This window comes from Rhinopithecus roxellana, chromosome 7, assembly GCF_007565055.1.
Source record: "Rhinopithecus roxellana isolate Shanxi Qingling chromosome 7, ASM756505v1, whole genome shotgun sequence".
Taxonomy (NCBI): domain Eukaryota; kingdom Metazoa; phylum Chordata; class Mammalia; order Primates; family Cercopithecidae; genus Rhinopithecus; species Rhinopithecus roxellana.
The window spans coordinates 53,230,533-53,252,758 of record NC_044555.1 but is presented as its reverse complement, the minus strand read 5'-3'; the positions used below and the strand labels follow the sequence as shown (position 1 = coordinate 53,252,758).

The following is a 22,226-nucleotide window of genomic DNA, read 5'->3' as shown; positions in this document are numbered from 1 at the left end:
AAACTCTTACGTTAGCCCATTAAAATAAAAAGGTCCATTGGAATGACAATATATAAAGGATCATTCATACCTCACTGGGGACAACTTTTCCGTGGCTTTCATGAATACGGTTTCTCTCCAGACAAGGGAGAGATCATGAGGTCTGTGAATCCCTGTGAGTAGGGACAGAGCCCAACAAAATGGAAAGAAATAAAAAGAATGGCGGGGTTGGGGGTGTGGTAAGCACAGAATCTGGCAGCTTCTGAGCTCTGTGTCTGGTTTGGGGATCCCCATCTCTGTGTCCCCTGTGTTAGGACCATGCTGAAGCACTCCATCCTTATGAAGGCTGTGAGGGACCAGAAATCCATAGCTTTTCCTTCTAGTAACCTAGCATTCTGGCCCAGGAGTGGGCCCAGGCAGGCCAAGGCCATGACCAAAACAGTCTTTCCACTTGGGACGCATCTCTTCCTTCTCAGCTAGTACAACAGAAGCTTGATTGTGGCAGAGCCCCAAGCCATGGCAAGCTTAGGGGAGAGCTGTGCCCAGGAGTCTCCTCGTGGGCTTTCCCTCCAGAGTTCCAAGGTAGAGATACCAGGGTGAGGTAACTGGCAGCCAGAGAGCATCTGGCCCAGCCACTGCTCAGTCCACATCTCCACAGGGCATGGTGGCAGGGGACGCTTCTTGCTCTCTGTGTTTCCAAACTGAACTGGGTCGGGGCTGTGCTCCTGCTCTATTAATAGCCCCCTTAGCCCAGCCTGCTAGCCCCAAACCCGGATGCCAGGAGCGGTGAGTCAGCAGCTAAAAATAACGAAGAGCAACTACATCCGAACCCCAATGAGCAGCTCCCCCGGGTCCTCCGCCCTTAAGTTTTTGTCAGTGTCAGAATCCAGCCCAGGGCCTATAGGTTAAGCCGCTATAGCTGTCCAGTTCTCCTGGGAAGAGAGTGAGGATTTCCGGCGGCAGGCTCAAGGTTGCGTACCCAAGGCTAGGGACTAGGAGAAAGGGGTTAGAGGCTGGGGCTGGGTGCTGTCGTTCCGGTTGGGGGGCCAGACGCTGAGGTTAGAGGACCACAGCTGAGAGTGTGAGAGCTGAGAGGTTGGGGCTGCAGGGATGGAGTTGCTGGAGGTCTTCAGGGTGAGGTTGGGAGGTGAGGGGAGGAAGAGACTGGGCGATTGGGAAGGGACATTCAAGTAGGGATGGGGGAGGAGGTACGTGCTGAGAGGTGACAGCCGGGCAGTGCCAGGCCGACTGGGGGCCCTAGAGCTAAGGCTGGTAGCCAGTCTGACAGGGGATGGATCGGGAACCGGGAAAAGTAAGGGAACGCTGCTCGAAAAGGCGGAGTGTGGGAGAGACCTGCCCGGTACACAGCGGCGTGGACCCCCAGGAAGACCAGGACCGGAGCACTGATTGCGGCGTTCGTTCTCCGTGCGCCTCCAGCCTCCCCGCGCGTCGCATGCTGGCACCCCCGCCCACCGTGCCAGCTGCAGGCCAGGTACGTGGGCGCGGCCGGCCGCCGGAGCCGGAGTGTGCAGGGATACGCAGAGAGGGCGGGGCGGCCAGAAAGGGAAGGGGTGGGCCCGGGAGAAGGGGGCGGGAACACAGATTCAAACTCGCCGGCGTCCAGCCGGAGACCGGAAATGGCCGGGGACTCACTGGGAACTGTAGTTCCCGCGGCTGCCCAGCAACCGAGAGTGGGGGGGCGGGTCTTGTCCCGATGATGCCAGTGCTGCCCCAGGGTCTGGCGAGAGAGGAGGAACCGAGAACCGGCCCTCCCTACCTGGCCAACTCCTTAGTTCTACTTCCCTCGGGGTGGAGATACGAACTAGGTCGAATGTAGGTGTGGCGGAAGACTGTGGGGTCACCACAGAGCCCCTCTTGTCCCCGTTTTTGCCTTCGGCCCTCCCTGCTTCTACTAGACTCTTCATCCTCGGTCAGCTCCGCACTGGCCACCTTAGCTGCGGAGCCCAGGGACTGCCGAGCCGCAAACGCATTGGGGAACTTGCTCCTCGAAGGGAAGGCTGGGCCGGAAATTGGACACTGCTCGCAGCCCAGAGGAGCGAAAACTTGTGGAAATCGGACCTTGCCCTCGGAGTCCTAAGTCAAGGACACGAGTCCCCAAGCGGCACGGAAAACAGGTGGCATTCAGCAAATACGTCACGGCGACAACGGATGCGGCCCTCCTCTTGGGGCGGCCACAAGGTGGAGCTACAGCGCAACCCTGCACCGCGCGCCTGGCCTCCGGACGCCCCCGAGGTGGCTGCTCTCCCGCGGGCCTCCCGCGAGTCCTTCATTGCTGCAGGTGATTCTCCTCCCACCTCCAATCCACCTCCTCCCATCTCCCCATGATGGCCCCTCAAGGTCGTGTCCCATCCAACCACAGATGGAAGGTGCTTCCTCTCCCCAGCCCCTGAGCCAAAAAGATTAGGCTGTGACCAAATGGAGATTACATTCCTTGAGTAACAGATTAAGACAAGATACAGGAACCAACCTGCCTTGAAGAAAAGGCTGCGCACAGCAAAAAGCCACCTGTAAGCACAGAATTACATGGCTAGACGGGCTCTTCAGCTTCTGGCCTCTAGGCAGGAAAACAGCTAAGTTGCAAGGGTCGGGGAAGACAGTACATCGTGGAGTGGCGATGGTGTCTCTATCATCTTACAGTTCTCCGGGAAAGACCATTTCGTTATCTCCTTCAGTCCCTCTTCCAAGCTATCCCACCCCGACACACCCTGTGCCTTCTATGCAGGAACACGTGCACACAAGTCTGAGACATTATCCGAGCAATCTCCCTTTTACTTCCTCTGTTCTAGTTTCATTTGGGGAGAAACTTCTCATGACTCACTGTGTTCCCAAATATCTCAGGTCAAAAACCCAAGGGGAGCAGATTCCATAGCAGCTTAGGGAATGCCCGTCACCTGGTCCCTCATGGTTCAAAATCTCCTGTTGGCAAAGCTCCCCTCACTGCAACCCACCACCCCCGAAGCATTCCATTTCAGCTGCTCTCCAACCCTTGCTGTTTGTGCAATGTAGACTGGCTTGGGTGGGGAGGCAGGGCAGGGCATTCACTCCATCATGAAATTGTTGATCCTCATCAGCAGCACTGCTGTTTCCAAGCCTGGGGAGGAGCGGGAGGGTAGATCATCTAGGGAGTTAAGCAAGGGGAAAGCTACAGGAGGAGAAATGTGAGGGGAGAAAGTTCTTACCAGTTTTCCCTCTCTTCTTAACAAATCTCCTGTGGGGAGAAAAGCTTCCCATTGTGAGTTCAGCTAGCTTCAAGCAGGCCCTTCCAGCCCCCACACCTGCTCCCCTAACTGCCTTTCCCATATTCAAGCCAATTTGATAGTATAAGGAAGGGCCTAAGAATCTCAAAGGAACTAAACAGACCCTCAGCCCTGGGCAGCATATATGAGTCTGAAGCAGCCTCATCACCAGGGCCCTGGAGAAAGTAAGGACCCAGGAAGCTGAGACACGAAGCACTCACCTTTGGAAGAGGAAGGTCCACAAAAGCAGCATGGTGGAGACAGAATTGGTAATGACCCATATGATTAGGTAGGTTTGAGGGGTCTGTGAAAATAGGAAAAAGTCCCAAGGGTAGTATATCAGGGGAAATAAGTAAGGAAGAGAGGGACAGGATTAAGGAAAACCATGGATGGGAGAAGAAGAGGAGAGGTGACAGTCCCAGAGCCCTTACAATAAGCCAGACAGGGTAACGCATCTGTTGCAGCAGCTGGCAGTCGTTGGTGGTGACCGAATCCACCCCTGCACACCAAAGCAGGGAGAAGAGCCAGAGTTTGTTCACTACAAATAGGTTCACTGAGACATTATCCTTGTGCAATGCCCTGTGAAGGTGGGAAAGAAAATAGGGAACATCCAGAATCATGGTGCACGGGACATGGGAGGCAGCCCCCTGCCTGTGCTTGAATCTATAGTGCCACTGCCAAGGAGGTATCAGCTCTGCCTTTCCATAGCAGCCCCTGACCAACAGTGATTTTCCTTTCATAGCTGAACTCTGTCTTATGGTGGATTCCACCCATGGGTACTAGCCTTGCTATCTGGGGCCACACAATGTGTCTCTCCCCTGGGTCCTGAGGAGAGGCCCTGTCTCCCTGAGCCTTCTCTTCTCTAGGCCCCACAGCTCCAGCTCCTTCAGCCATTACTCTTATTATTTCCTTCCCTGTACAAGCCTCTCTAATATGATATATTCCAATTTATCAATGTTCCTTTGAAAATATGGGGCCTGTCTCTGAAAATAATATCCAAATAGGCTTGGACCAGCCTTTTTTTTTTTTGAGACAGGATCTTGCTCTGGAGTGCAGTGGCACAGTCTTGGCTCACTGCAGCCTTGACCTCCTGGGCTCAAGTGATCCTTCTGCCTCAGCCTCCAGAGTAGCTAGGACGATAGGTTGGCACCACCATGCTCAGCTAATTTTTTTTTTTTTTTTTTTTTTGTAGAGATGGGGTTTTGCTATGTTGCCCAGGCTGGTCTTGAACTCCTAGGCTCAAGTGATCCTCCCACCTTGACCTCTCAAAGTGCTGGGATTACAGGTGGGAGCCACCATGCCTGGCCAACTTGGGTCAGCTTTGAATAGAGCAAAACTATCTCCTCCTGTCCTCTGGGCACTATGCCTGTATTCAGGTAGCCCAGAGTCAGGTTAGCCTTTGGCAATGTTACATCCCACTGATGACTCACTATGTATACTGTTCAATGAAAGCCCTGATCTTTTTCACACATGTTCCTGTTGATGCCAGTGTCTCCTCTCTGGTCTTTATGCAACTGAAATTCTTTTGGGCCCCAAACAGAGGTCTTTACATCTATCCCTGGTGCATTTCATCTTGCTAGATTTGGCCTATCTTTTTCCAGCACCTAGACCTTTCAGGGCATCGATTCCATCATCAGTGTATTCATCACCAATTCACATCATTTGGAAACATGATCAGCAGTTGATTAGCAGCTGATGTTGACCAAGACAAGACTAAGGTGAGAGCCAAACCCTATGTCATGTCTTCCTCTTTGGTGATAACTTAGGGAAAGAAATACTTATATAGCTAGGTGAAGTGGCTCATGCTTATAACCGGGAGGCTGAGGGGGGCAATGGCTCAGGCTTGTAATCCCAGCACTTTGGGAGGCCAAGGCAGGAAGATTGCTTGAGGCCAGGAGTTTGAAACCAGCCTGGGCAGGTAGTAGGAACCTGTCTCTACAAAAAAAAAAAAAAAAAAGAAAAGAAAAAAATTAACCTTGCATAGTGGTGTGTGCCTATAGTCCTAGCTACTCAGGAGGCTGAGGTGGGACAATCACTTGAGCCCAGGCGTTCAAAGCTGCAGTGAGCTATGATCAGGCCACTGCACTACAGCCTCGGTGACAGAGCGAGACCCTATCTCTAAAAACATTTTTTTAATTAAAATTCAAATTAAAAAAAGAAATACGTATGATAACTGGGCTATCATTCAGTTCACATTTTTCTATCTGAACACAAGGACCTTATAAGAGGCTTTAGCAACCAGATGCTTTGAAGTCCGTTATGGTTCAGCTGGGTCAGCTTCTGGGGCTCAGCTCACATCTGGGACTCTCCCTGATTCATGCTGTCTTACCCCGATCTCTTTGTTGTGGAATAAAATCCTTCCCGTGGCCTACAAGGTCCTACCCAATTTGACCCCTGCCTGCTTCTCTAGCTTCCCCTTCCCCTTGCTCATTAGGCTGCTGTTCCTGTTCTGCAGCTCGTAGTTAGCTCCTTGTGACCATTCAGGTCTCAGCTTAGATATCACCTCTTTAACTAACCAGCCTTCCTAATGTGGCTGCACCCACCTCCCTGCTCCAGCCCATCACTCCCAAACCTAACCACTCTTCTACATCTCTCTGTTTTGTCTTCATAACACTTTTTCACTTTCCAATATGCATGTATTTTGTTAAGTGACTTATTCTCTGTTTCTTTCAGTAGTACATGTATTCCACAAAAGCAGGAACCTTGTCTGTCTGATTCGTGTTGTGTCCCCAAAGCCTGCAATACTACCTGATACAGGGCAAGTGTTCTGTAAATACTTGTTGTATGAGTGAATGAATGAAGAGGCTTTGCTCTCCCTGAATTGGTTCTTCCCTGCCATTAAGCCTCATGTGATCCCCTTGGTTCCTTTCCTCTAGCACTCACTTGATATCCAATAGTGGCAGATCTTGATATGGGAGATTGAGAAACTGGGGCTTCTCAGTTCTGTTGCCTCCCTGATGTCCATATATCTGGCGCATTCCAGGTGCCCGTCGTTGGACATTAGCACGATCTTCATCTGGTAGCCAAAAGACCTGTGGTTCAGGAAGGATGGATGTGAAGCTGGGGAAGACCTAGGGATTCCAAGGGCAGGGACAGGGGCAGAGAGGTTTGACCACAGAATGGGGTATGTGAGCTGGGGCAGGGCCCTGGGGCTAGGGGCAGCCTCAAAATCATCATCATCATCATGGCCTAGGGAAGGCAGGGTGGGGAGAGGGGGTCCTGGAAACATCACCATGGTTTGGGGCACCCTTGCATTCAGCACAGTCTCCAATGTCTGGATCACGAAAGTGTCATAGTATGTGTGGTTTTGTGGGGGTCGGCGTAAGTCGAACATGATGGAAAGGTTAAGGGCTGCGGCTTCCTCCAATAGCTCTTCTAATGCTGGTACCGTCTGATTCTCAGCCTCTTTCTGATCAGGGCCTGCCAGTGGTTTGGCCCCCCAGAAGGGTTGCCTCTATAAGAAAGAACAATTATTTCAAGACCAGAAGAGGCCTCCCGGCCTTGCCCCCATCCTCACTATCTTCACTCATATCTTCCACTTGGTGTCCAGCTTCTTTCCACCTCTGAGCTAGGGCCTTTTTCCAAACCGTGGCCTTCTTCCAGACCATCTAACAACTTACTCTGTGACCTCAACCTCCTGCCCTTCCAGTTTCCTAACTTCCTCTCTCCCACTACATCTTCTCGTTGGTCTCGAGGAGACCTCTGCAATCTTAACCCTTTGGTTTCTTCCCAGTTCATCAGCCCATTTCTAGCTGCACCTACATCCCCTACCCATGGTCCATCCACAGCTTGAACTACTTTTCCATAGCACTCTCAGCTCCCTTTCTGTCCCACTTGCCCTACAACTCCCAGACTGATTTAGTTCTACAATTGTCTGCCTCCTCTACCACTAGAGCTGGGGACTGAGCACTGCCATGGGCAGAGTACAAAATGTGGGCTCTTGGCACTGCAGTCCTTATTTTTCACTCTCAGCACTGCTTAGCAATCCTTTTACTTGCTCTTGATTTGCTCCCTCTTCCATTCCCCCTAGTGTTATTCCAAGCCTCTGCTACTCTCCTCTCCTCTCCTTATTCTCAATGAATGACCTCACTTCCTAATTGCTGACATGGATAAAGCTAGCTATCTAACACTTATTAAGTACTTACTATGTGCCAGGCAGTGTTCTGAGTACTTTGTGTGTATTAACTGATTTAATCCTCCCAATAACCCTACAAGGTAGGTACTGTTATTATTCCCATTGTACAAATGAGAAAATTGAGGCACAGAGAGACTTAAGAAATGCTGCCTCGGGTCACACAGCCAGTAAGTGGTGGAGCCAGGGTTTAAACCCAGACATCCTTTGCTCTTAATCACTCTGATCTGATATGATGTAAAGAATTAAATGGAAAAGAAGCAAATTGCAAAAGAGTCTGTGTAGTGATTCTATTTGTGCAAAATAGAGAGACAGTGTGTGTTTGTGTATGCAGATGCACCTTGACTTATGATGGGGTTTTATCTTGATAAACCCATTTTAAGTTGAAAAGATTGAAAATCAAAAATGCATTTAATATACCTAACCTACTAAATATCCTAGCCTAGCCTAGCCTACCCTAAGTGTGCTCAGAACTTACATTAGCCTACAGTTAGGCAAAAATCATATAATACAAAACCTATTTTGTAATGAAGTATTGAATATCTCATGTGATTTATTGAATATTGTACTGAAAATGAAAAACAATTGTTGTATGGGTACTCTAAGTATAGTTTCTACTGAATGTATATCAATCTCAAATCATCATAAAGTAAAAAAATCATTAAGTGGAACCTCATAAGTCGGGAACTGTGTGTGTCTGTGTGTCTGTGTGTGTGTATCCAACTGTTAACAGTGAATATTTCAGAGGGATTGGATTATGGGAGACTTTGATTTCTATGTTATTTCTTATTTCTCTGATGTTTTACTTTTTACAATGAACATGTATTACTACGTTTACAATCAGGGAAAGAGGAACTGAAAAAATTCAATATCCTTTTAAATATTTTGTACCACTTACAGGATTGAAGTTGACACTTCTGGGCCAGGCATTCGGAGATCTTCAAGGCCAAGCCTCTGCTCCCTACCACTCCCATGAATTGTCTCTCTCAGTTACATTCAGCCACATTTTATTCCTGGAAACACCCTTTTTCAGACTTCTGGGTTTTACATGTCCTCTTCCCTCTGACTGAGTTCCCGTTCCCTGCTTTGTGCATCTTAGGAGAAGACTCTCATCTTCTCCTGTATGAATCCACTCCTGATTCTCTCCCAGGCAGGAAAATGTTTTTATTGCTCTGGGTTTCCTGAATCGTCTGCTGCCTAGGCTCTCTACTAGGTGGAAGTGACTTGAGTGAGAGCACAGACTGTGTTCTTATTGCCTAGCACAGGGCTGAGCAAATGTTTATCAACAGAATGAACTCTGCCCTCTCTGAGTGTCCCTGTAGGTGGCTGCCTCTTTGCAGAGGCTGTCCTCACCTCTAGGAACCAGGACCCAGCATTGAGTCTCTTCAGTTCAGCCCAGGAGAAGTCACTGCTGTGGGCTGTGATTCGGGTTGGGAATACAGAGGCTACATTCGTGGTCCTGCTCAGGTGCTCATCATGCATGAGGAAGGGGACCCCGTCGGAGCTGAGGGCACAAGGGGTGTCAGAGGGCCAAGCTCTGGGGCTGGTCATCATATCCTTCAGCCCCCCAGATCCCCTAAGCCCCAGCTTCCCTCACCTGACCATCACATCAGTCTCAAACACAGTAGCTCCGCATTCAGCTGTCTTCCGCAAGGACATCAGGGTGTTCTCGGGAGCCAGCTGTGAAAGGGAATAGGCGATGAGGTAGCAGGGGAGGGTGGGAGACTGGGAACCCACAGCCCTGGCCGCTGTAGCACAGACGAGCAGACCTTCGTGACCCTCCCAGCATTCTGTCCAACACTCACCATGGGGGCCCCTCGGTGTCCCACCAGCCCAGGCTTGGGTGGTAAGTCTCTGCGTTCCATGATGCAGGGCGAGGAGATGCATAGCGGGGCCAAGTAGATGACCAGGACAACTCCAAAAAATAGGAGCAGTAGCAGAATCTTGGGACCTGTGGGGAGTGGGGAACAAGCTTTCAAGAATGGGCAAGGGGAGAGCTCTGGGGACGGAAGGCAGAGTGCAGGTGGCAGAGCATGAGTGGCCAGCAAGGGTGAGTGGGGCAGTGGCATTGGCACCTCTTCGGTGGATACGGTAGAAGGTATCAGCCACAGGCCAGGCCAGGAGGGTGATTCCAGCGGCTGCTCCAATATGAAGGAATGGGGCTGTGGCCTGTGGACAAGAGCTGGTGAGGCAGGCTCTTCTCCAGTGCCCCTCCCTGCTTTCCTATTAGGGCCTGACTGCTGGAGTTCAGAGCTACCTATAGTCTTGGGAGAACAGGAGCAAGATATGTTCTAGAGTTGGCTGCAAGCCAAGGCTCCCGCCTAGACACTGGAGATTGGCCACTCACCTGCAGTGACACACGCAAGCTATGCCACTCCTGCTGCCATTGGATGTCCAGTCCCACAAGGCCAGCAGCCACAAGTAGCATAATGAGGAGCAGCAGCACCTGGGGGCCCAGGGATGAATGAGGCCTCTTGGTCAATTTGGGCTTATGGTTGGTGAGCTGCTCCTTCACTCTCTGGAGAGGGGACCCGACCCTTCCCTTCCCCTGACACATCTGCTTTCCTCCTTTCACTCAACAAATACTTACTGGGCTTCAGGTCCTGGGCTTGACCCCCCGGGGGTATAAAAGTGAGGTCCTCAGCAAATAGCCAGCCAAGTGCTGGGCCCAGTGGCCCCCTCTCCCATGCATTCCCATCCCTACTGTACCTTGTGGAGGCTGTGCAGATGCAGGGGCTGTCTACAAAGCCGCAGGAGCAGGGCCAGGACCTGGGGGCAGAGAGTGGTGGGACTTATGGGGCACCAAGAGGGGAGCAAGGTTACTGAGGTGGGCTTCCCAGGCTGGTACCTCCCTCCTACCCAAGAATTAGCCCCTCCCTCAGTGGCCAGGATGAGAATAGGGAGCTAGAACTAAGCAGGAAGGAAGGCTGAGGTGGGGTTAGGCCAGCGGCCTCCAGACCCACCAATAGCAAGGATGCATATGTGACCAGTAGAGAGATGACCAGCAGGAATGCCAGGGACCAGTCCATCCAGTGTCCCCAGCGGCGGAAGAGGAATCTGTGGGAGGGGAGAGGGAAGTGTCCAAGTGGGGGAAGGGGTGTCAATAGTGGCCTGAGGGGAGGTGGGGTGGGTGGATCCAGGAGGACTAGAAGGGAGTGAGGAGAAAGCCCCTCACGGGGCCAGGGGCTCCAAGGATTGAGATTTTGTGGAGGGATTTTCTAAGGAGATTGGGTAGCAGCAGAGCTGGGTTTGAGGAGCTGGGCAGGGCTGGGGGATGACTGACAGTGGGGTGCCTAGGGGTGCCAGGGTGGGGAGCAGGTTGACATGTATGCTGGGGAAGCGGCGGGGGGAATCCATGACACACTCATTGAAGTTGTGCAGGTCATTGAGAAGGACGAGCCCGATGTACAGCCAGCCCAGGGAGAGTAGGAAGGTGAGGAAGAGCAGGCCAAACCAGATACAGTCGCACTGCAAAGGGGCAGGAGAGAAACTCACAACCAATACCTACTTGAAGCTCAGAGTCCCCAACAGGTGACAGCTGAAGGGAGCTGCCTGCCCCGTGTTGGGCTGCTCTGCTCAGGGGGCAGCTCTTTCCATATTTGAGGGAGATTTTCTTCCTGGGAGAGAGAGCCCCTTCCCCCAAGCTGTCTATGAGCACAATTGGCCTTCTTATCCCCTCCAGTGGGCCTCTGCCTTCTGACTTCCAGCCTCCCCCCTCCATCCCTACTCCACCTTGCTGGTTTGCATCCTCTCTCTGGGGCATTTCCTCCAGTGGCAGCTATACAGGCAGTGGAGGCAGCGGGCCCAGACGGAGCAGCAGCCGGGGGACTCGGCCATGGTGAAGGCCTGGGGGAAGGGACACTCAACCATCAGGGACCCTGGCAGAGGGCAGATCCCAGTCTCCCTCCCAGTGTATCTGAGGAGCCCGGGGGAGGAGCAGAGGCCTGGGCCGCTGCTCAGCAACGGAGGTCACGGGGCAGGCCCAGAGTGCCAGACTGGATGAGGCGAGCAGCCCCAGCTGCAAGCCTGGCAATGGGAGACAATCTCCAGAGCCTTCGTTTCCCTTTAATCTTGATACCTGGAGAGTCAGTGGGACACCCAAGAGGTCCAGCCTCTTTTCGGGCAGGATGCATATATCCACTGTCTCCAGCTCCTCCCCATTTAACAGCACACACCTCTGGGGATGGAGTACTTGCCCTGGGGGTAAAGAACTCAAGAGAAACTGCCCAGGGTGGGGCAAACTCAGTTCAGCAAGTTAAAGCAGGTTTGGCCAAGCTGGAGGCAGCCCCGTGCTGAATTGCTTTCCGGCCCAGGAAGCAGAAGTAACCTGAAGCAAAGGTTCCAGTTCTGACCTGGGGCTAATGAAGGCCCAGCTAGTTGGCCAGTTGCTATGGATATAGAGATTATTCAGATCACAAATCCCTGAAAGATTCTCTGTGTCCACCTCCCAGGGGACAGAGGGCACTGCCAAAAAGAGGAAGACTTGAGGTGAACATGTTGCCTGGGTCACTCCCAGTCTTCTAAAGGAATCTTTGCATTTTCAAAATACAAAGCCTCCCCCTCAAGTCGTGCCCTTTCCTGCCCAGTCATCCCCCTACCCCAACCAGAAGCCCAGACCCGCCTTCAGGAGCCCCACCCTCTAAGTTAGCTTTGGTCAAAGTACAACAAACGCAGGGCAAAGGTGTGAATGCGGGGTGTGGTTGTCTTGGGGCAGGGGACCCCTGTACCTTATGCTTCTGGGTTTGGCTGACTGAGCTGATCCCCAGACTTGGCTGGGTATGTGACTGATTCTACACGAGAGGGTGTGCGATTTGTGTCAGCATTTGTACTTGTGTTTGCACAACTGGCTGTCGGTACCATACGATTTCAGGTGACTTTGAGTATGTAAAGGAGCCCCTGGATACACCCAAAGTGTGTGAGCATGTGTGCATGTGGGCTGAGGGACAGGACCCCTTGTCCTCCGAGCTCCCCAGAGGCTATGGAGTCTTAGAGGAGTACACAGTGGCTGGGTCCGGTAAGGAGGAAGGTGTGGCTGCTTCTGAACTGCCCTCTTTATGCTGCCTTGGGAAAGGAGGGTTAGGGTAGGGGTGAGGAGCTGGAGCTGGGGGAAGGAAATCTCTCCCCTCTCTGAGACCCTTCCCGGTAAAAAGCCAACCCAAAGGGAAGCCCTTGCCTCTGCCCATCTTGGAGCTGGTTTGATAGCCTGCCCTAAGCTCTTGCCTCCCCTGGGGTCCTACCCCTGTGCCCCAGACAGTGCCTTCCAGAGTCCCCTCCCTTCAGGAGCTGTCTGTAGGATGGGATCAGGGTCTGAGCAGCCTGAAAACCCCAAATAGGGGAGCTGACAGGGGTGCCATTCAGTCCCCTGGTCCAAGCCCAGCGGGATGGAGCTGGTCTCTGCTCCACAGCTCCCATCTGTAGCCCCCCAGCCTTCCCGAGCCCTCACACCTTTGCTCAGTGGCAGCTCCGCTCCACTCTGCTCTCTGCACTGCTTCCCAGCTCCTCTCCGAGTGGTCTGCCTCCTCCCTTTTTCAGTCCTCGGTTCAGCCCTATGAGTCAAACAGGTGGCACTGTTGCCACCTACAGGAGGCTGTGTGGGTCCTCTCCCAAGGCCTGCAGCTGCTCTGTGGCCTGGGCACAGCCCGGGTGGGAAGATGGAAGGCAGGAAGGGGGAGGGAGAGCAAATCTGCTTCTTTACTTGCTGGCGGTCGGGGGCTTGGGGTGAGGAATTCCTTTGTGCAGCCTTTCCCATCCCTCTGTCCCTCCTCCTGTTCCCCTCCCAGTCACTGCCGGGGCTTTGTCCTGGCTCAGGGAGGCGAGGGCTGAGGGCACAGGCTGGCGGGAAGCTGGGGGGGAGGTGACCACACAACTTTGCAGCTTGGCAGTGAGGAGAAGAGGCCCAGCCAGCCCACTGGAAAGGCGTGTGTGTGTGTGTGTGTGTGTATGTATGTGTGTGTAAGTCTAACATCAAGTCTCAAGCTCCCTGGGAATACAGCCTTGATTCATTAAGCCCCCTCCCCTCTTGAGCTCCTACTTCTAATTCAGCAAGGTGCATGTATAAGAAGCTGCAGGCCGGGCGCGGTGGCTCAAGCCTGTAATCCCAGCACTTTGGGAGGCCGAGACGGGCGGATCACGAGGTCAGGAGATCGAGACCATCCTGGCTAACACGGTGAAACCCCGTCTCTACTAAAAATACAAAAAACTAGCCGGGCGAGGTGGCGGGCGCCTGTAGTCCCAGCTACTCGGGAGGCTGAGGCAGGAGAATGGCGTGAACCCGGGAGGCGGAGCTTGCAGTGAGCTGAGATCTGGCCACTGCACTCCAGTCTGGGCGACAGAGCGAGACTCCGCCTCAAAAAAAAAAAAAAAAAAAAAAAAAAAAAAAAAAAAAAAAAAAAAGAAGCTGCAGCCTGGAGTGGTGTCTCACACCTGTAATCCCAGCACTTTGGGAGGCCGAGGCGAGTGGATCACCTGAGGTCAGGAGTTCAAGACCAGCCTGGCCAACATGGTGAAAACCCTGTCTCTACAAAAAATACAAAAATTAGCCAGGCATGGTGGTGTGCACCTATAATCCCAGCTACTTGGGAGGCTGATGTGGGAAGATTGCTTGAGCCCGGGAGGTCGAGGCTGCAGTGAGTTGAGATTGTGCTACTGCACTCCAGCCTGGGCAACAGAAGCTGCAAGCTACTTCCTGAACTCTGGACAGCAAGTTGCCCTGTTTCTGGACCAGAGGTCCCCATGGGCCTTGTGGATCCTGGGTGACACTAGTAGTTCTCCCGTCTTCCCTCATCACCCCAGACAGGAGATGCTCATTCAGAACTTGTGTCATTTCTACTGCCTTGTCCCTAAGGCATATAAGTCTCCTTCCAAGAATCCTTTGAGGAGTGTAGCATATATTGGGGTCACAGGCTTTTGGAAGATGAACACATACAAAAGATGCTGTTACTATAGCATCAGCGGGGAAGGGCTGGTTAGCATGCTATAGAGTTTGCTTAGTGCTAAAGCACAGGGGTCTGGGTGGGATGGGGGCCAGGGGCTGGCTTGATTGACCTCTCCCTCTACATTATGCCTGATGCGGTGACTCGAGGTCTGGGGGCTATTAGTGCAGTGTTGGTGGGAAAGGATGTTTTCTCTGGGGATAAGTCTGCTTACCCCTCCCCCGCCACACACTGGATTTCAAATAGTGAGAAGGAAGACTGGCTCTCTTATGCCAAGAGCTGGCCCCCCTCCCACTCAGCCTTCCCATTGTGTCCAGAGGCTCTAGTTGGCAATGGCAGAGGCTCCCTCGGCATTAAAATGCAAAGAGAAGCAGGGCTGCTTGCTGGCAGGAGGCCAGGGAGGACCAGCAGGTCACCTAGTCCATTGCAGGCTTCATTCTAGGCAGACTGTTGCTCAATTTCTTTTGCTTGGGCTCTGGTGGATTCTAGAGGAGTCTTGGCTTTTGAGTTTTTGGGGATGGTTTGGGAGCTTTTTTTGGGGAGAAGGGTTTTGGGATTTAGAATGCATAGATATGAAGCGCAGGGCTTGTGAGCACCTCAGAAGACAAGGCCAGTCAGCAGCCTGTGTATGGTATTCCAGGGCTGGCCCCTTTTTAGCTTTAAGCAGAGATGGAGAACCCTGATACATTGTAAGGCATAAGCATCTTTCAAAGGAGAATGCAAGGAGCCAGTGCCGTTCTGTCCTGGGACTGGACAGCAGTATGGTGCAATGCCCCTCCTCCACTAAGAAATCAGGCTGCAGGGCATTAGAAGTGGCTGCTGCTGGCACTCTAGAGAGTTGGCTAGAGTGAAGCTTGGATGGTAGCTCTGCGTTCGGGTCCTAGCTCACTAACTTTGTGACTCTGGGTAAGTTACTTAACTTCTTTGTACCCCAGTTTCCTCAAATGCAAAATAAAGACATCTATCTATGTTGACCTTTGTGTGTGTGTGTGTGAAGAACAAATAAAATTGTGGCAAGAACATGGAGATGGTTAGTAAACGTGGTTTCTTCCTCCCAAATCTGGAAGCCAGGCAGGTTCTACAGTGGAGGTCAGGCCACTGGCCTTGCTAACATGATTCTGATTTCTTAGGGTAGCAGAGCAACATAAAGACATGTCACACTCCACACTACCTTCTGGGAAACAGGGCAGCTACAATAAGGCAGGGAGGCTCAGGTACTTGTAATGAATCCCCTTAATAGCTTCCTCAGGGGCTCAGGAACACAGGTTGAAATTTTATTTATCCCTCTAGCACAGAAGGATCTTCCCAAACAGTAGATGGGCTAAGGTTTATTTACTTACTTAACATTTAAAAATAATTCATTTACTTCAACAACATGGAAGACAATCGAGAGTACTATCGAAACACAATTCAGAGAGGGTCAGGACAGTACAGATCACAACCCCATTCCTGAGGTGGAATGAAAGATCTAAACCAGGCCTCCATCCTAGGCCAGGCTCCTCCGTTAAGCAGAGACAACCAAAAGATAAGAAAGCCTTGGCCTCATCCCCGTCATGAGATAGCCTGAACTGCTCACAAATAAGAAATAACTTGATGATTTTGAGGACTGGTTCCTGATGAGTCATTAGGAAAGTCAGTTGGTTCTCTCTTCAGTAGGTGGTTTAGCACCCTTCTGGAGAACAGTGAGTAGTAGTCTGGAGCTGGAGGCTGAGGGCCAACATCCAACAGAGGTTACCTTCTTTTCAGTAACGCTTTTTTCCTTTTTTCAACAGCAAGAAACCTGAAATCCAGAGAAGTCATTTAAAAACCCCTTCTGGCTGCAACCTGAAAGATCTCCCAAGCCAGACTGAGGGTAGAGATGATGACTCCAACTTCAGTGGGCCTCTTCTTCGATAGGGGAGCAGCCAGAGAAGAAGCTGGTGTTGCTGGCCAGAGCTCGTTTCTTTTTCTTCCCTGGAGCCTTATTTTCTTGGTATTCTGTTGCTACATGTTTCAACTCTGGGAGGTCAAAAAGGGAGGGAGCTGGGGGAGTCTTCTTTGACGGCACCTGCTCCACGTCGCACATCTCTTTCAGGATCTAGGAGGGACAGAGACACGTATGAATAGACTTTAGAAAGGGGCAGAAGCTCAGCCCAGCCGAGCTGCTATAGATGCTCGACGTACTCCCAGTAGTATGAGGTATTCTTTAAGATCATTCCATGGAAAAAACCAGACTCTAGTCTATGCGTGACCCCTAGTTCCCAGCAAGCTGAATACACCTTTACTCCACCTGCCTCTCTTCTACTGGTCTGTCATAGATAACGCAGAGAAGGATGCTAATCCAGTTTTCCAATGCCTGCCTTTTAGCCCACCTACCTTGCTATTGGGGGTGGCACAGACGGGATTAAAGAAGCTCAATCCTGGGGTCACTTCCGTAGGATCCTCCAATTTGAAGGAGCCTTCGGAATCCTGGGTCCGTTCAACAGTGCCCAAGCTATCCTGAAAATCAAGCAGACAGGCATATTATAAATTTGGCTGTCAGGATTACAAAATCAGTCTGCTCCCATTTAACCAAAGAGGTAACAGTTCTAAGTGCCTGATTAGTCAGCTGAAGCAAGTCTTAGGGAGGCCCTGCTTGGGGAGGTCACAGTGTTTGACATACTCTGTCCCTGAAGGAATGGAGCAATGCTTGTAGGTAGCCTCTGAAGGCAAAGACTAGGTAGTGGCATGGGACATCTCACAAGGACAGGTTTAAAGCAAAGAAAACCTTGGTCATTTGTTTGACTAAACTCCCCCTCTCTACAATTTGCGATATCCCTTTTAGCATCCATACTGGGTGTTGCCTGTATTAGTATTCCTTTCAGTTAACGAAACTGATTCTGAGAGACAGACAGATAGAGATGGGAGGAGGGAGGGAGGGGCCATGCCCCTCTGCCTGGAGGCCCTTTCATGGAGCTACTACATGACTCTTGAACCCAAATTGAAAAACCACAGGAATAGAGTATCCTCAAGGTCTCTGCTACTTCTACAGTTCTTAGCCTGACTTCTGGCTTGCCTATGTATATTACAAGCTTTTTTTTTTTTTTTTTTTTTTTTTTTTTTTTTTTTTGAGATGGAGTCTCGCTCTGTTGCCCAGGCTGGAGTGCAGTGGCGCGATCTCAGCTCACTGCAAGCTCCGCCTCCCGGGTTCATGCCATTCTCCTGCCTCAGCCTCCTGAGCAGCTAGGACTACAGGCGCCTGCCACCACGCCCGGCTAATTTTTTTGTATTTGCAGTAGAGACGGGGTTTCACCGTGTTAGCCAGGATGGTCTCGATCTCCTGACCTCGTGATCTGCCCGCCTCAGCCTCCCAAAGTGCTGGGATTACAGGCGTGAGCCACTGCACCCGGCCAGAGGTCTTTTTAATAGAAGATGCAGGTTGAAACTCTTCACATGTGGATGTTCAAGAAATGCATGATGAATCATCATTAGACCGTGCTTGCTAGAATTATTGTATATCACATAGAGAGCTGTAGTAATGCATTTTTGCTATTGCACAGGTAGGTGTAAGGCAGGTATAGGAATCTGACCTGCTTGGTGCTGCTCTTCCCAGGGCACATTTGGTTTTCCTGAGTTTGCTATTCCTGGGAACAATATTAAGAGGACATTTAGATTAACTTGGTTTACAACAGTGACTATTAGAAAGGCCTGGTTCCTGTGGGTCTTTTCCTAGAGCCATGCAATAGCTAGCTGGTTGCCATGGAGAGTCTAAGTAACGAATGTCTCAAGATGTCAGAAGGATTAACTTCCTGGAAGCTGCTATCTCAGCACGTGGGTCTTACAGTTCCAGTTAAACCTCTGGACTAGTTTGATCCTACGTGTCTATATGCCTGTGAATGCCTGCTTTCTTGTCCTTGTCGTCTCAAAAACAGTACCGAAACTTTACAGCCAAGCCTGGGGGTAGGGAGCTCTATACCTGGGAATCTCCTGGGAAGCACCGTGGTTTCTGAAAGCGGTATGTGAATAGGCAAGCAGCAAGGAAAAAGGATTGGGAAGTGAACTGTCTCTTTTCCTGGGTTCAGAGGGAAGGAGAAGGGTAGGAAGAGCTGTGCAGGAGACTCCAGGTTTCAGGACGGAAGGCAGAAAAAGAGGGTGGAAACTAGTGGGAGGTCTGAAGGGATGGGGAGAGGAAACAGCACTGATCCTACCTTGCCTTGTTGGCGGTTCCGACACTTTGTAGGGTCACAGCAACAGTCCACACCACAGTCTGACTTTTGCTTCCTGCACCCACAGTGCTTGTTTCCACACCAGCCCTTGCAGGAACACTGCAAAACAGGTTTGCAGAAAGACACATTACTGAAAGGGTTAGAAGACTAGTTTAAAATGACTTCCCTTCATTTGCAAGCTTTTCTAGAAAAAAAATGGAAAGTACTATTATCTACCAAGCTTCAATCTCCTTAGTCCTCTCTTCTTTGGTGAAACAATAATCACCAAGAACTGTCACAGGTTTAAAGAGAACAAGTCTTGCCAGACAAATCCATTTTCTTTTCTTTTCTCTTTTTTTTTTGAGATGGAGTCTTATTATGTCACCCAGGCTGGAGTGCAGTGGCACGATCTCTGCTCACTGCAACCTCCGCCTCCCAGGTTCAAGTAACTATCCTGCCTCAGCCTCCTGAGTAGCTGGGATTACAGGTGCACGCCACCATGCCTGGCTAATTTTTTTTATTTAATTTTTTGAGACGGAGCCTTGCTCTGTTGCCCAGGCTGGAGTGCAATGGTACGATCTTGGCTCACTGCAGCCTCCGCCTCCTGAGTTTAAGCAATTCTCCTGCCTCAGCTTCCCGAGTAGCTGGGATTACAGGTGCCTGCCACCACGCCCGGCTAATTTTTGTATTTTTAGTAGAAACAGGGTTTCACCATGCTGGCCAGGCTGGTCTCGAACTCCCGACCTCAGGCGATCCACCTGCCTCGGTCTATCAAAGTGCTGGGATTACAGGCGTGAGCCACCATGCCTGGCCACCTGGCTAATTTTTGTATTTTTAGTAGAGATGGGGTTTCACCACGTTGCCCAGGCTGGTCTCAAACTCCTGACCTCAGGTGATCAGCCCGCCTTGGCCTCCCAAATTGCTGGGATTACAGGTGTGAGCCACCGCGCCTGGCTGAAAAATCCATTTTCTTTTGGACAGAATACTTGAAGGACAGATCAGAGGGATAGCATAATGCAAGGCAACTGACAAAGACTCTTGTGACAACTTTATGGGCAAAGTGAAGAACTGTGAGCTGGATGGTAGTATAGTTAAGTACATTTAAAAACTGAGTGTAGTTGCTCAGTATTTTTAGAATTACCAAACTGTACTTTCAGCCAGCTCACATTTCTGCATTTTGTCCAGTGTTAGTCTGGGCTTTGTCCTTACCACATTTTGATAAATCACTGATGATATGAAATAAAATCATTTACATTTCATAGCACTTTACAGTTTTCAAAGTACTTTCATGTACATAAATACAAAATCTCATTTGAATCTCATAACTAGTCTATAAGGTAGGCATATTTATCAGCTCTAACAATGACAGAAAGCTGGAAGGATGAGTAATATGTAAGATAAAAGAATCACAATTCAAAAATATTTTGACAGGCTGGACTTAAGGTGTGAAAGTAGAAAGAAAGTAAGTTTGTAAGTTTGGTATTTAGGTTCCCCTCAACTCAGTCATAGAAATACAATATGGAGAGTGATCTGGCTTAAAAGTAGACCGTGCAGTGGCTCATGCCAGTAATCCCAGCACTTTGGGAGATCAAGGCGGGTGGATCGCTTGAGCTCAGGAGTTTGACACTAGCCTGGGCAACATGGTGAAACCCTGTCTCCACCAAAAATACAAAAAATTAGCTGGACATGGTGGCAACCTCGGGAGGCTGAGGTGGGAGGATCACTTGAGCCTGGGAAGTGGAGGCTGCAGTGAGCTGAGATCACGCCACTGCACTCCAGCCTGGGTGACAGAGTGAGACCTCATCTCAAAAAAAAAAAAAAAAAAAAGACTGTGCAGAAAAGGGCGTAGGGATTTGAGGTGTAAGCAAGCTCTGTGAGTCAACAGCTTGAAATGGCTGTCCCAAAGCAAATGCAGTCAGGTAGAAATCTGGAGTTCAGAAAAGATGGGGAGTAATTATTTCACTGTACCCCGGCTCAGTCGGATCCCATTTGAAATAATGCATCCTGGCTGGGCGCAGTGGCTCATGCCTGTAATCCCAGCACTTTGGGAGGCCGAGGCGGGTGGATCATCTGAGGTCAGGAGTTCAAGAACAGCCTGACCAACAAGGTGAAACCCCATCTCTACTAAAAATACAAAATTAGCCGGGCATTGTAGTGCATGCCTTTAATCCCAGCTACTCAGGAGGCTGAGGCAGGAGAATCGCTTGAACCTGGGAGGCAGAGGTTGCAATGAGCCGAGATCACGCCATTGCACTCCAGCCTGGGCGACAGAGTGAAACACCGTCTCAAAAAAGAAAAAAAAAAAAGAGAAAGAAGGAAATAATGTATCTTATTTCAGGGCACCATAATTTTGTTCATGCGTACAAAAGCATAGACAATAGCAATAGAAAACCTCACTCATGCCCCCACTAACCCCCCTTAACAGTAAAATGCAGATATAACCGAGGTCTCCTATGTACTCCTTCCTGATCCCATTTGCCTCCTCCCTTTCCAGGGATAAACAGTCCACTGAATTAGGTATTTAACATTCCTATGTCTCTTATCACATTAGTTTTTTTTTTTTTTTTTTGGAGACAGGGTCTTGCTCTGTCACCCAGGCTGGAATGCAGTGGTGCAATCATAGCTCACTGCAGCCCCAACCTCTTGGACTTAGTGATCCTCCTGCCTCAGCCTCCAGAGTATTTGGGACCACAAGCACATGCCACCATGCCTGGCTAATTTTTTTTTATTTTGATTTTGTAGAGACAGGGTCTCGCCATGTTGCCCAGGCTGGTCTTGAACTCCTGGCCTCAAGCAATCCTCTTGCCTCAGCCTCCCGAAGTGCTGAGATTACAGGTGTGAGCAACAGCACCTGGCCACACATATGAGTTTTTGTAAAAAAAACAAAAATAAACAAGAAATTGTCTTACACATTTTTAAACTTTGTATAAATGACATCTTACATGTTGACACATATAGCTCAATTCCATTCATTTTCACTCTATGAACTTGCCACAATTTACCCATTCTCCTGATAGTGCCATTTTCTACTCTTATAAACAAAGCTGCAGTAGTGATAGCTAACATTAATGTGTGCCAGGCACTGTTATAAGGGTTTTCTGTTTATTTTTTATTTTTTATTTTTGTTTGTTTGTTTGTTTGTTTGTTTTTTTTTTGAGGCGGAGTCTCGCTCTGTCACCTGGACTGGAGTGCAGTGGCCAGATCTCAGCTCACTGCAAGCTCCGCCTCCCGGGTTTACGCCATTCTCCTGCCTCAGCCTCCCGAGTAGCTGGGACTACAGGCTCCCGCCACCTCGCCCGGCTAGTTTTTGTATTTTTAGTAGAGACGGGGTTTCACCGTGTTAGCCAGGATGGTCTCGATCTCCTGACCTCGTGATCCGCCCGTCTCGGCCTCCCAAAGTGCTGGGATTACAGGCTTGAGCCACCGCGCCCGGCCGGTTTTCTGTTTATTAAATCGGTTTAATCAATAAGCATGTTTTCTTGTATGCACATTCAGGAATTCAGTGTGTATGTTTTATAAAGAGGATGTTAAACAAAAAAGAGGTGAGTGATGAGAATTACAGGAAGCAATGCTATAAGAAAAATCATAGAAGAAAGTGGGATAGTTTGGCTTTGAAAAGATAGAGGTGGCCAAGCTCACAGGATGAAGGAACAGAGTGAGAAGAGACCTCAGCAACCATCTAAAGACTGGTTTGATGTATGAAACTCCTCTTAACATCCCTGGTCGAATTACCTGAAGCTCTATTTATCCTGAGGTGATAATA

General features: G+C 50.2%; 3 protein-coding genes across 3 annotated transcripts in view; 1 reads left to right on the top strand and 2 right to left on the bottom strand.

Moving 5' to 3' along the window:
- Positions 1 to 1,221: 1,221 nt before the first annotated feature.
- LOC115898685 lies at positions 1,222 to 1,958 on the top strand. Its single transcript, XM_030934076.1, has 2 exons — positions 1,222 to 1,471; positions 1,896 to 1,958. The coding sequence occupies exons 1-2, from the start codon at positions 1,271 to 1,273 to the stop codon at positions 1,932 to 1,934; spliced, it is 240 nt and encodes a 79-aa protein (XP_030789936.1). The 5' UTR covers positions 1,222 to 1,270; the 3' UTR covers positions 1,935 to 1,958.
- Positions 1,959 to 2,751: 793 nt separating this feature from the next.
- GDPD2 (glycerophosphodiester phosphodiesterase domain containing 2) lies at positions 2,752 to 13,164 on the bottom strand. The gene is made up of 16 exons (XM_010384142.1): positions 12,814 to 13,164; positions 11,101 to 11,214; positions 10,733 to 10,836; positions 10,332 to 10,425; positions 10,078 to 10,137; positions 9,716 to 9,814; positions 9,444 to 9,537; positions 9,174 to 9,319; positions 8,966 to 9,048; positions 8,722 to 8,872; positions 6,469 to 6,690; positions 6,120 to 6,268; positions 3,668 to 3,815; positions 3,458 to 3,540; positions 3,180 to 3,208; positions 2,752 to 3,091 (listed from the first exon to the last, which is right to left on the bottom strand). The coding sequence occupies exons 2-16, from the start codon at positions 11,203 to 11,205 to the stop codon at positions 3,039 to 3,041; spliced, it is 1,620 nt and encodes a 539-aa protein (XP_010382444.1). The 5' UTR covers positions 11,206 to 11,214; positions 12,814 to 13,164; the 3' UTR covers positions 2,752 to 3,038.
- A 2,391-nt stretch (positions 13,165 to 15,555) lies between these two features.
- Positions 15,556 to 22,226, bottom strand: part of KIF4A (kinesin family member 4A) — a 129,424-nt gene continuing 122,753 nt past the window's right edge. Inside the window, exons 29-31 of the mRNA XM_030934074.1 lie at positions 18,467 to 18,583; positions 16,656 to 16,778; positions 15,556 to 16,377 (exon numbers count right to left, since the gene is read on the bottom strand). Of these exons, the coding sequence (XP_030789934.1) occupies positions 16,174 to 16,377; positions 16,656 to 16,778; positions 18,467 to 18,583 (444 nt within the window). The 3' untranslated portion in view covers positions 15,556 to 16,173. The remainder of the gene's footprint in view (positions 16,378 to 16,655; positions 16,779 to 18,466; positions 18,584 to 22,226) is intronic.